Genomic DNA, 14,814 nt, shown 5'->3' on the forward strand with positions numbered 1-14,814 from the left:
TCCAAAATCCTACGTAAAATCCTTGATGCTCCTTATTACGTCACAAATAAACTCATTCACAAAGACCTTAACATCCCATTCGTTGCAGAATTGGCCCAAGACAGATATGCGTCTTTTCATTCCAAACTCCTTACGCATCGTAACCCATTAATTCTTAATCTCTCATCCTTAACAACCCCTGATAATCCTCCGAGGCGTCTGAAAAGAAGATGCCCAGGGGACCTTCTAATTTAAATTAAAGTTTGAAGTACCACCGATGGGTGGTTCCTTTCCAAGATTTTCAAGTGTATATGAAACATACAACATATTTACTTATTATATTATTTTGTGCAGTTGTGAATTACACTAAATAAATTAATAATAATTGTTTTAAATTATTAAATTTACTTATACGAACTGTAGAAGTATCTCTTTCACTATAACATATCAAATTCAATATATAATTACGTTTATAAAACCAACGAGCAAGGACGAATCTCATTATAATATAATTAGAATAATTTTCTGAATACACAATTTCAGGAAAAATAAATACTTAATTGTGACACAAAACACACACAAAAAAAAGCAATGAATGATTTGAATACAGAACTTGGCAATGAATGGTAGCAAATAGATCTTTTCATGTAAATTTCGAATCATTAATATTTTTATTATAAATTAAATATGAATGAACGATTTCGAGTAACCTGTATCAAAAGAATGCGAGTTTATCTTTAATATTGACGTAAAAGGGAAACCCCTACCTCCTTCCTCAAACTTTTTTTTTTCCTTTGAGTACATGACTCAACTGTTTACGACAATGTCACAATTTTACCCTTTGAATTAGTAGTGCAAACAGTACACAGCGTAGAACCGTTTGTTGATATTGGCTAATCATATTTCAAGTTGCCCAGACAAAATTACAAATTTGCGCAACGAACAACGAAATAATTTTCATATCTGAAATACGATATTTTGTACACGTTACTAAATCATTACAGCATAGACGGCAGGATATCCTTGAGACATAGCTTGTTTATTTGCTGATGCCTTATTTCGTTACCTGGTTCACGTAATTAAAATATTTATTGCTCATAAAAATGAACTAAATAGGTTGAAACTTAACAATGCATTTAGTAGAATCATGATATTTTCAGTTTCATTAAGAAAAAAAAATTACACACTAAATACCCTTGATAAATGATACAATTGGCTCTATCAAACAATTAAGTCGTAGACTCGATGATTCACTCAGAAGCCTTGGAGTTATAAGTAACACCCGTACAAAATCAGAATTTCATAGCAAGTTCAAGGGGAAAAAATCAACAGCATAAATTCCTAATAGCAATAAATTAATGTTTCAGATTTCATCAGGTTAATTATAATAACAAATGAAATTTAATGAAATCTGCAAAGTTTAAAAAAAAATATGACCATGAAATGAAATTCCATGCTTAGAAAAATTAATAAAAAAATTGACATTGAGATTTAATTAATAAAAGTTACCTGTCTTCATTTTCTTAAACAACAGTTATAAAAAAAGTACGATTTAGAAAAAAAAAAAAAAAAGAAAGAAAATATGCGCATATTTCCATAAAATTGCCTTAAGAATCATTATGTGAAACAATACTATGATAAAACGTACATGAAGTAACGGTTACCAACAATTACTTCTGAAAATTACTAATTGTTTATCGTCAAAAGTTGCAATTTATATTTATATATGTATACTGCAGGTTAAAATTTTAGGACCACCAACGCTATTACGCAAAACAAAAATGCACCTGAAATGAATCTTGCACATAGATAATTTAACCGATTTCATAATTTAAAAAAATATTTAGGGAGCAGAGAAGATACTGAGCGAGTTAATCCAAAAACCCGGGTTCGAATAATTATTTATTCAGTTACTGTTGGCCTGAGTCAGCCCTGTGGGTTGGGGACCTATATAATGTGGGTACTCTTAACTGGGGGAAAATTTGGCAGTGGAGCATAATTTTGAACAAATCACCTCCTTGCACAACCGTTAGTCTAGTGAAAATACATCCCGATTTCAGCCATTAATTATTATTTCATGAAAACTATTTAAGGTGAATTAAAATTCGGTATATTACAGGATTAATGATTATATAATTTTTAATTGAGGGAGCACGATGGTACTAACTCCAAGTTACACTGTAGCCGTGAATCAACTATGCGGATTCTGGGGTCCATCCTGCCACATAAATTGGGACCCTTATTAATTTGGTAAAAATCTGGCGGTTGTGCGCGATTCTGACCAAATCACTTCCTTGCACAACCGTTTGTCTAGTAACAGTACTCTCTTACAAAGTATGCACTCATAACCCTTCATGGGTTTTAGCGGTAAAGATTTTAATTTAATTTTTAATTGCATAAATAAAGAAAAGGAATTAAGTACTTTAGCCACCCTACTAGTAATGTCCGTGAATTTCAGGTCACCAGTTAAAGTTAATTTATTATTTCAAGTATGCTTCTATGAAATTGTATTATTTTATATCATTTTATGTACTTATGTTTTGTGTATTAAAGTTTCTTTTAAAAAGAAATTTTAGTTGCGTTTTATCAATTTCAAAATTATAGATTTTTTCAACTAATTGAGGTGATCTTAAATTTTTACTAGCAGTGTATGAATATTAATTACAAGAATAATTTAAATAATAATAAACAACAATGCTTAATTAAGAAAATATTGCTAACGGTCAGTATTTGAACGATAACCAACCACCTGATAGGAGTAACAACAAAACAAATTACCAATACTGCTCCAATTCCAGGATCTAATAGGTATGACAATTACAATTCAAAGCTATTTTCCTAATTATCCTAACAATAAATCAATTACTTTCATTAATCTACTAGTTCTAAGCCAATCGAAAGGTTGTTGTTGGTTGACAAGGCACACCTATTTTCCATTAATTTATTTAATTAAATTTAATCACCGATACTTTTTCCATAACTTTAATCAGAATATTTCATGTTTTATTTAATTTTCCTCTTTAATTTAAGCGTGATAATATCATTTAAAAATAGAGAAAAAAATATAAATATGTTATAGTCCTTTAGATACCGATAAAAACTTGTAAGACTTGTATTCATACAAAGAAAACAACAATGAATATTAGCTATGAACATAAAAAATAAGTTACAATATATTAATAATAATATATATTAATTGTGTAGCTAAACAACTAAGATCACAATTAACAAGTAGGTAAGTCCAAGTTGAGAATTTTTATTATTTTATTGGTAATTTTTAATTAGATTAAATTACATTCTGTAATATGTTACTTTTTGAAAAAAATGCTTATTACCAGTATCTCAAATTTCTTAAAAAAGAAACTGAAGATACATAGCTAACTACAATTTTAAAAATATATAAAATAAGAGACTGATATATTTTCTAAAACCTCTCCAAGAATTTAACTCTAACGTCATAGGAAACTGGCTGGAGCGACGTTCCAAAAATACACTCGGAGCCCGACACCGAAGCGGAAGCAAAAATATCAAAATAGGAGATTAGATAGACGGATCTGAGATGCAATAAACAACCAATTAATAAAAAAGATAAATTAAGGTTCGTCAATAAACAGTACACGGGTGACCTGATGAACTTGTGTCTTTGAATGGATTTACTCAGATAAGTTTGGCAACAGTCGTAATAAAACCGTGTCATTGGAACAAAGGGATGTTAAGGAAGTGCGTCAAAGCAGGAAGGAGAAAATTCAAATAATCAAAAACAAATTGAAAGACCATACATATATAATAAATATCTGTTTTAATAGTTTCTTGAATATATCTAGAGAGCTTACCTAACTAGGTTGTGTTTTAAAAGCTGTAGAACATACTGAAATTCCGACTTATACTATTTTTACCACTTTCCTATACTTATTCATTTAATCTACTCGGAAACGTTATTTTTTATTTTATTTATTTATTTTTTTTTTTTTGGAGGGCGAATCTTAACCTATTTCGGTTATTCCAATTCAAACTAGGCAATAACCAGGAATATATAAAAAAACAATCAATTCCCTCAATATTTCATAACTTATAATGAATGTCCTAACAGGCTTTTCTGGAATATGATGAAAAAAAATGAATAAATTATATAAAATTGATAATCATGATTGAATTGAATTATTTATGGATACAATAATAATAATAATATTTTCTTACTGTAATCAGCAAATAAAGTTAAAAAAAAATATTACTAATATAATTCTAATAATCCATGAGAACTTTCCTTAACAATAAGAAAAAATAAATAATAAAATATAACCAAAAAAAAAACACGCATTGACCATTTACGAAAATTTAGAGTAAAACCCTTGACATAAATAAAGATTACACCGCATCAATTAAAACGTAATACTGTGTAATCGTCAAATAGAAAAAACAAATATCATAATAGTTCAAACAATTAGTCAACACTGAATTAAGATAAAATTTCTTCAAATTCGAAATAAATAGCCTAGGTATTGTTATTTAATTTATAGTTAAAACGAATTTCAAAAACGGTAAAAACATTTATAGACCCAGACTGGTATCACACTAGATAAAACGAAAAATTAGGTACTTCCAACTTTCTTCTTTCTCTAAATTTGCTTTTCACTGTAAAGTAATTTCCTGTTTTTTCAGTTTTCAAGTGTTTTTGGAGTTTTTCTACTTCTTATGATATTGTTAGATTCCATGAAACGTCTTGTTTCCTGATATTATTCCATTTTACAAACACTGAATCATATGTCTCGTCTTTTCATTAGGCACAATGCAATTTCATCATATTTTTCTAACCATCCTTTCAAGAATATGCATAACGAACGTTGTATATAGATGAGTCAATATAGATAACTTTTTCTGAAATGTATTATTATGAAATAAATTTGGCTGGCACGAAAAATTTTTGATCCTGACCAAATTATCGTTTTTCGATACTATTATTTGAATGGAATATGGTCCGGGAGCGGTCAAAAAAACTCAAATAGTAAAAAATTATACTATTTTTATTGGACCATTTTATTTTTATTTATACTATTATTTATTTGTCAATGTACAAGGCGGTATTTGCTGCCTATTTTTCTTATATAAATACATTTTCTATTAAGTTCTCACAAATTCACGTAGTTATCCTTGGCCTTAAAATATAAATTTACTATACCTCTCGATTGAACTCTGAAGGGCAGTGTCGGATCTAGTTTGTGTTCGATAAACAGAACTATACCTTCTCCATTCTTAAGTACAAGTATAACAGATTCCATTTCAGAGAACTTTAAGTTAAAAATTGACAAAAATTAAAGAGGCCTAATAATCCTCAAAAAGATTGTTGCGTTCAGAAAAATAAAACGACACGTGACCTGAACAATGTCCAAAATTCCTACGCAACCAGTCCCCTTTCCTCTGACGTCCAAAGAATCTGGCGCTCTTTCAAATTTATGGACATCAATTAAAAGTTTTGATTTAATAATATGGAAAACGAATATGATGGTGCATATGTGCATTCCCTAAGCTAAGGCAAGCTTCCTAGAATGTGTACTGTCATAATAATATATCATCATAAAAAAAAAAAAAATAAATAAATAATAATAATAAATCAAAATAGTTAACACCATGAGAAGAAAAAAAAAACATTCTAGAGGCATCTTGAAATTAATCTAGAATACAGAAAACAGAAATAAATGTACCCCTCCTATAAAATGTTAGCTGAAGCGAGATGTCTATAAAATATTTTTTGTATTTATAATTTTTTTTTGTAGTATTAAAACTGTATTGTTGATTTTTCTTGATTTGAAGGTATTACAGATTAATTAAGATTGCGAAATGAATTAAAATAAGATGAACTTTTATTGTTCAAACATCGATTCATTGACATCTTCCTTGAGAAATGAATAAATATGCCATAATAGTTCTATAAATTAAAAGTTCCTTACTCGCCAATTGTTTCAGGAGAACAGTTAAAGAACCGGTTACACTAAATAAAGAGTAACTGCGTAGCGAATTGACTAAAGACGTAGCTAAATACTATACAATGCTACAAACCATTTTTAAAACACTGCAGTTACCGATTCTATAAGGACATTAAAGCCCTGATTCATTTTCTAAATCATAATATTCAATATAAGTAGAAAACATTCCTAAACTACGGTTCTTACATTGAATTAGTGTAACGACAAAGATCAATTACAATAAAGACAATTGCCAAAGGCGAGGAATCTGTTGAGCAATGAGATGCAGTTAAGAGGCAATTTAGGAACAGTTCAAACCCGCTGAGTAATTCAATTGGTCAGAAGTCGCCGGTGAAGAGTTCAAGAACAGAAGGCCAAACGTTCTTCCACCAATGAGAAGCTTCTAAAAATATCATTTCGGCCAATAAGATATAAAGAGGAAGCAATCTGGCTCAGTGGCGTCTGACGAGCAAATTGTCCAGTCATTTGGTCAGAACAGATTGACGTATGAAGAACATGTCAGAAATAGGGAATGCAATATAGAAGTGGTCAATTTAAAAAAAAGTTCAATGAACAAAAAGCAGAAGTAAAGGGAAATAAAATTTTTAATTGTCATGAAGGAAAACAAAATCTCCTTTAATGAAGAAGGATCTAATTATGACACACACACATTCTCGACTAAAGCAAATTTTACAGTAAACCAAAAAACCTATAATTTAAATAGTTTTTGAAAATCATTTAAAATACATTGAACAACCTTGTTAAGTTTAAATCACCTTTTTTCAATATTACTATAAAAGTGGAGAATGTAATTGGACCCTTCTTATCCAATAATAAAGTCCAATCTTTGCCAATATTTAATAAATTAATTTCTTTCCGAATTATAAGACAAGTTCTCTAACACAGTGAGTTTTAGTTACATATGTTAGTAGTACAGTGAATAGTTGTTACATTGTACATTTATAACATGAGTTTAAGTTATATAAGAAACTTATTTATTGAGTTGTAGTTCTAATGTCCATGAAAAGTATGAGAGCTAACAATAACTTCTATATTCAATAAGATTTCGATTTTAGATACTCAATTATTGCTATTTGACCAACTACATACCAACTCAGTTCAACATAGCTGAGAGGAACTACTTTTCTTATTTCATCAAAATCCAAAGCAATCTTGGAACGAAATCAATCTCGACCATCTCAAATAAAAAAATTATCAAAGTTGTATTAACGAAATAGATATGTACCTTCACTAAAAATGCAGTGGGATACACAATACAATTTTTTGTATTAACAGAAAAGAGATCATAATCTAAAATACATATTGTTTCTAGACAAACAGACGACGCAATAAAAAAATCGATAAAAGCAAACAATGCAAATTTGTGCATACCAACAAAAATCCTAAAAAGCAAGCGAATATCCTGAATGGTAAAAATGAACCTTCTACGAAGCCGATTTAAATTTGAATGTTGCGGATTCACGTGATAAATACTCATCAGAGATTCACGCCAAATTATCAGGAAGAGGAAACCTCACAGGTTTTAATCGATTTTTTCCAACGGATATCCGTCATTACACAAATGACGAATTGTAAACTGCACAAATGTTGCCGATTTTAACCAAAATCAATTGTGAATAACAAGCTTAGTATGCTTGAGTAATGAAAATTCTTATTATTCATTATATTTAAAATTTTTATAAACCGAGACGGCGTAAATTATTAATATTTCTCATTTTGTCCGAATCATATCTGATATTTTTCTGAAGGACGAGAAAAGACAATACTCAATATTTAGATGAAGTTAAACTTTTTTTTCTTCAGATTAGATAAGCTTTAAATAACAAAAAAAAATTCATTTCGTCCTGGAATAATAAAAAGTAATTGCATTTTCAGGGCAAGAGACCCCGCCCCCATTTATGCACTTTATCTATTTTTTTTTCGGAGAGCAACCATCTATGGTATTTTTAATTCTATTTAAAAATATTCTATTCAATTCATTAAATAAATAAAAATATATTGCTTTCAATAGATTAGTATAATATTTATAACTATAAGACTTCAGAAATTAAAATAATTTAAATATATATGGTTATGTTGTCTAAAATATACTTAATGGTTGCCATGGCGACAAGGTTCAAGGTTATAGAAATGGAACAATGTAAATTTTCCAATGATATTTGCATATCAATAAAATAAAATATTATATCCAAATAATTATTTTCTTATGTACCTGAAAATTAAATTCTAATTCACTTTTCTATTAATGTAGAAGAAAATTAAAATTTAATTTTTTTATTGGTACTGAATGACTCATTAATTCTTAGGTAAAGAGTAAAATAATTTGTTTTATTACGGAAGAAATATAAAAAATATTATATATATTTTAATAGTTTTCTTAACACAATTAATGTTATTTGTAAGTGGATGGGTTTATAAGTAACTGCACTAAATCTAAAGATACATACATGGACAAATTTAATTTTTTTATTTTTTTGGAGTTTTATGCATGTTCCAAAAAAAATTAATAAAATATTTAATTTTTAAAGCTATTTAAAAAAAAATAATGCTATTTTAGCAACAAAAATTTTATTCTTTTATTACATTCAAAAACTTCAGCCATACCTCCACATTTAAATGCAGACAAAGTATTAATGTTTGAATTTAAAAAGACGCTTGGAATCCAACAAATTTGAAAAATATCAGATGCACTTAAAATTTCGTCGAAAAATGACGCTGATTTTAACCTTTGTACCGAAAGAAAACTGAAAAAATAAATTAAAAATGATGCAATTCTTTCATTAGGTTAAAACGGGATGAATTAAATGGTTCAATGCACTCCCTTTATTGAACTGGAATTTTAAAGAAATTTTATAGTTATATCATCTAATTTCTCATGATTTTTTTTAAACCTAAAACAGATTTAAAAAGATACTATTTTTTTTTCTTATACTGTTGATATCAGAATGGAGATAAAAAACCAACATAAAAAACTTTTTGTTTTAATTTAAAAAATACAACTTTTAAGAACTTTACCAAGACGAAAATGATGTAAAATTACTAGAACTAAAGACCAGTTCATTACCATGTTAACATGACAATGCAGTTAATCAGGGACGTTTTTGTAATTTAACAAGACTATTTACAGCGTTCTACTATTTGGAACGCTCGCTTGAGACTTAAGAAATATCAAAATATTATTAAATAAATTAAACCAGTATTATGTGCTCATACGACAGGAAATTAATAATAGGAAAAATATAAATTAAAAAAAAATTATATAAATGTTGATGAACTATTGTTTTGTTTTTTTATAGTAGGTTTCTACAATTCACTGATAGGGGAATATATTTCACTGTTAATCTAGCATTTACTGATATCAGATTCAAGGAATGTGTAAATGAATGAAATACAATCGATATTGATATCGATTTTTTTTTTACAATAATCTTCAGTACGTAAATGTAGACTATGTTAATGTTAATATGATACAGGATAAGCATATACATATATAGTAAGACACGAGACGGCTTTTTGATGTAATACTAGCGCGGTCGCCATGACAACTGCTAAGGTTACAAGAGCCATGTGGTCGGTCTACATTAGACCCAGGTTGACCTTCCCGTACTTTGTCAGTCCTATACCAGGCTCATTCATGTACATATACTTATACATGAAAGGTACACGAATAATAATTGTATAATTATCAAGTATTATAGTAAAAATCTAAAGTATAGACACACTGAACGACAAGACACAAGGAGTAGGTTGCATGCTGTTACCTTTTTTCTTTGGTGCCTTCTGCTCTGCTCCTGGCTGGTCCCAGACCAAAACGTGCTTGGTAGTTCCGTTGGTCGTCGGCATTGCGCGCGGCTGATCGCTACTGATCGCAAAGGATCGAATGCTAGCACTTATGCAACTCTGTTATCAGGCAACTGATAAGGCAGTCCCGCCGTCCTCACACACTCCCATCGGGATCACACTGGGCCCTCGTCCCGGTCCCGGGAAGGTGGAGGGGGGTTCGATGTATCGAGTCTGCTGTCGATCCTCCAAGTCGATGTGTCCTTCCTTCACTCGCTCCGATACCGGCACTTTTTATACTCCTTTATCTCATTAAGGCAGAGCCCTTTCCGTTCTTAGAAATGGGATGCCCAGGAGGGCTGAGGATAAGGTATGTGTGTGTTCTATGGCCTATCTTTAAAACTGGAAAGGGAGTGATTATTCAACACCAATTAACTTTAAAACGAACAGTCCAGGAAGGTATGTACTATTCTTTGTTTTCTTCTTATTTCTTTCTGTTTGGTTAGTCTAATCGATTAAAGTAAGCCGATTATACATCTTCAGGAGACATTTTAAAAATATATCACCTTTTTTTTTTAATAATAAAAACTAAAGCATTACTAAAGAAAAGTAATGAAAAAAAATATGTACAAAATAATATCGATATTGATCATAAAATGTTAATGCACTTCCTAATAATAATTACACTTAATATCATATTGCATTTTAAACCAATTTTCAAGTTACCAAAAAATTACAAAAAGAACAGAAAAGAAATAAAGATAAAAAATGTAATTCCTAAGTAAGTTAGATATATAGTAAAAAAATAAATAAAACAATAAAAACGTAATAAATGTATCAAAAACCATATATTCGATAACGACTTAGATTTTAACTAACTTTAAGTTAACACTGAATGTGATAAACATTAAATTTAAATAATTATGTACCTACAATATAACACAAGAGACAGACTTATAAATAACTGAAACCACCAATATTGAATGTAATATCTGAATTTTTTACGTAAAGTTATAAACAAATCACACACATTACAAAAATGACAGTTGGAAATTAACTTCAATAATAGGACTTATTGCTAATTATTTTAAATAATTAAATTAGTTATTTATTAAATTAGTCAACGTGTATTAAAAAAACACAAGTTATATGATATACAAACATGTACTTTACAATAATTTTACAGTATGAAACATACTACTCAATACAATACTACAATACAGTTAATTAAGGACAATCTGACTCTCAATAATTATTATCTGTAAACCTCAAGGATAAGAAATTAATAGTAAATATTTCCATAAAAAACTAATTAAAAAAAATTAAAAATAGACAAAGTCACTATTATTTATATTATTATTCAATTAATAAAATTCATTTAATTTTTTATTAAACAAAAAACTCTACACACACCTACATACATATGTATTTTTTAATTTAATTATCTTAAGGTTCAACAATCATTAAATTGTCATCAATAATCATATATAATAACCACTAACTTTATAAACAATATAGGTACTCTCTATTAGGAAAATTACAAACATTTCAATTACTTTTTTAATATAACTATTAAAAAAAAAAAAAAATTGAAAACTTGTAATTTCCCTAAAAGAGAGAACATGAAGAATTATATCGTTTGTAAAGTTAGTTGAAATGTACTTAGCAACACTGTGCATGTTATCAATATATATACCGCGCGCGTGTATGTACAGTAACAACACTGTCAAGTATGATTTATTAGACCATTTATTGAAAGATCAGTTACCATTAATTTAGATAGACATATAATATTGACTCTCTAGAAAATTGAATAATCATACGAAAATATAACTTCTGTAATATAACAATTTCAATGAAATTTTTAATAGCGATTCTCCAGTAGAGTATACATTTTTTATATTACTACTTTATCTATGGAGTAATTAGTTAAGTGTGTGGTAAGTGGAGAGCACACAAAAAAGTAAAACTTATTTAATTTGAGCCAATTTTTTCCTATAAATTTCAAATATTCATCTGTGCAACGTACCAAAGCAAGAAGATAATAGCTAAAACAGAATTTAAAGCAAAACTATTAGGAATAATGTTAGTTGTCTTTTCCTTCCTTATCACCATACTACATTTCTTTCAGATACCGGTTTCTTTCCTTATTAATTTTTTTTTAAAAGATATTCTCTAGTTAAACTATTGTTTAATTATATTTCTTACTTATTATATTCTCCTCTATAATGATTGTCATTTTGTTTGTGCTTAGCCCTGATGGAGGCCTAAAATTTAGCCCAAAACTTCGGCATAGTGAAGTTTTCTTTATAAAGGAATACGCACGTAGAATCACCGTTTTCAATGAAACTTTTTTTGGTGATACTAGGTTCGAAAAATGTTTGACGCGTGTCCCATGGTTCTTGCCAACGCGCATGAGGAGCCGAAAAAAAATAAATATTTTATATATGTTTAGAAATTTTTTATATCATTGCATAGCTTTACTCTGCATGTATTTAATGGTTATAATATAGCAGTCGATGACAAGATCGTATTAAATGATTTTAACAGTATTAATAATCACAAAAAACAAAAGTCACTTCTAATTAAGTAGATCAAAAGTATAATTTTAAATGTGGTTTTAGCTTCTCTTTAAACTCTTAAATACGAATTTTCCTAAAAATCCAAACTTATAAATGGTACAAACCGGACCTGTACAATGGACAAATTAGAACCGGAGATATAAAATAAAAAGTTTGATATTTTTTTAATTTAACTGCTTTTTCTCCGCTATAAAGGGATCCAAATTTAAAATATATTGTATATTTTATAATACAATATATTTGAAATACATTTTACATAATACAATATATTCAAAATATATTGATATGGATTATAAAAGTGAAAATTCAGCTTTGTTAATTACAACAGTTGTAGTTACGCTGGATTTGAATAATCAGGAAAGATGAATTTACTTCCTGACATCAGAAAAAATATATATTCTCCAAAAATATCCATTTTTTGATTTATTTGAAATTCGTAAATACGCTTAATTGAATGTGACATTATTTTTTCTAAAAAGGCTCTTTTAGATATACTTTATATAAAGGTATTTTTGGTTTTTGTAATTAATTACACACAGAAACTCAATTATACGATCAATAATCTTTTGTTCTAATTCTACACGAAAAAAACAATACGATTGATATTTAATTACCATCAACGCCGGTGTACAATAATATAAACAATTTCTAATTATAAAATAATTTTCTCGGCTCCTACAGACATTTATACTCGGAAATGTTTCTTATACATTTCAACCTAGTATTTTCAAAAACGTTTTATTAATCGGTGATCCCACGCCTCAACATGTTAATGGTGTTTTTAACTAATCATACCCCGTAACTAATTATATTTTTTATTTTATATCTTCTTATATTCGTTATATTGTATCTACGGTCAATTATATCGCACTATTACTATTATTGATTTTTGTAATTATTTTTAAGACTGAAAATAATGAAGAATTTTATTACATTTCTCTACAGGAACCTTGACATAGCCTTTTTATAACTCGTTGTGGAACGTGGCCAAAGTTATTTTGTACAAAAAAAAATAGATACAAAAAATAATGAAGAATAAGGATCTATCATAAAATTTAAAATTGTTACTATCTATACACGACTACTGTGAAGACATAAATCGTCCAATTAAAAAATTAACTAAATTATTATCAAACGATGAAAAGCAAAACTAACATAAACTATAATCATTTATAATTTCAAAAAGAAAAATTAACATACAGATTAAATTTCGAAATGCTAATGTAAATAATACATTAATGGATACATGTTTTGAGTATCCCCACTTAATAACGGTAGGATGTTGAAATATGTGTTGTGTTACAGAGATTTTCCATTTAGGCTACTTGATATAACATGGTGCAATTAAAACCACAACACAATATTTGATTTCAAGAATGACATTGCTAATTAAAGAAAATTTGTAGAGCTCATTGTGATGTACCTTAAAATGACACGTCTGGACTCTTTTTTCAGATATTTTTTTTACATCGTGTTTTTTTTGTAAAACTCCATTTTTTTCACAAAAATTGCATAACTAAAAAATAAAATTAAAAAACTGTGTACGTGTGTGTGCATTATTTTTATGATATGGATCAAACTTTATAAATATAACAAACAATAGGTGTTGATCAAAAGGTTTTACGCCTTTAAACAAGAACAAAGAAATTAAAAAACTATCTACACAAAATTAACATAGTAGGTAAGTAGTGAGAATAAAATAGGGTTTAAGAATTATCTAATAAATAGATAGAATAAAAATTTATTTTTAAATTTTTCAACGTAATAGTATATATTAAAAAAATATTTTTTATTGATTCTTTACTTTTTCTTCAATTGAGGCTTTGAATATTCAATAATATATACCATGAATCAATTAATTTAATCAAAACCAATTTTTATTTAATTAAATTAAATATCATACATCTGAGTCATTTTAGTAAAAGAACAATTTAACAAAAGGGATTTAGTTTATATAGATTATAAACACAATTTAAATTAGACATTTAGACATAATAAAACACAACTTATAAAAAGATGGTAATTATTTAATTAGGCAACAACAATACATTATTCACCAGTACTACCGTTTCAAATATTTAATTGCTGACCCCAAAAACAATGACTAAATTCTTTTAATTACTGTATCGTAAAGAAAAGTACTTAATCGTAGACTAAAACGATAAAATTTTTTAAAAATTATAGCCTTAAAATACATCAAAAGTATAGATTTAATAAAGTTAAACGAAAAAAAATATTCTTTTTTACATGCTTCCAATAATTTTCGAGCTGAAATAAAAAAATATATTTGAATAAGGGAAATAGAACGTTAAAGTCTCTGAGGATATCCTGAGAAGTCATGACTTAACCCTTTCCAAAGGATTTCCTGTTTAAACTATACTTAAGTATGCATAAATACGTATATATATATATATATATATAAGTTACAGTCAGCTGGTACTTCGATGTCAGCTGACTGAGCAGATCAGCTGATCATGTGTATATATAAAGAT

General features: G+C 28.0%; 1 protein-coding gene across 3 annotated transcripts in view; it reads right to left on the reverse strand.

The window, feature by feature from the left end:
• The window catches only part of Picot (putative inorganic phosphate cotransporter protein picot), a 204,484-nt gene that overhangs the window by 25,675 nt on the left and 163,995 nt on the right, over positions 1-14,814 (reverse strand). The window contains exon 1 of one of the 3 annotated variants that reach the window (XM_014423572.3): positions 9,722-9,922. The exons of the other annotated variants lie outside the window; for them this stretch is intronic. Within the exon in view, the coding sequence (XP_014279058.1) occupies positions 9,722-9,803 (82 nt within the window). The 5' untranslated portion in view covers positions 9,804-9,922. Of the gene's footprint in view, positions 1-9,721; positions 9,923-14,814 lie in introns of those variants that run through there. 3 annotated transcript variants of the gene reach the window in all.

This window comes from Halyomorpha halys, unplaced genomic scaffold (assembly GCF_000696795.3).
Source record: "Halyomorpha halys isolate HHAL.00 unplaced genomic scaffold, Hhal_1.1 Scaffold432.1, whole genome shotgun sequence".
In the NCBI taxonomy this organism is placed as follows: domain Eukaryota; kingdom Metazoa; phylum Arthropoda; class Insecta; order Hemiptera; family Pentatomidae; genus Halyomorpha; species Halyomorpha halys.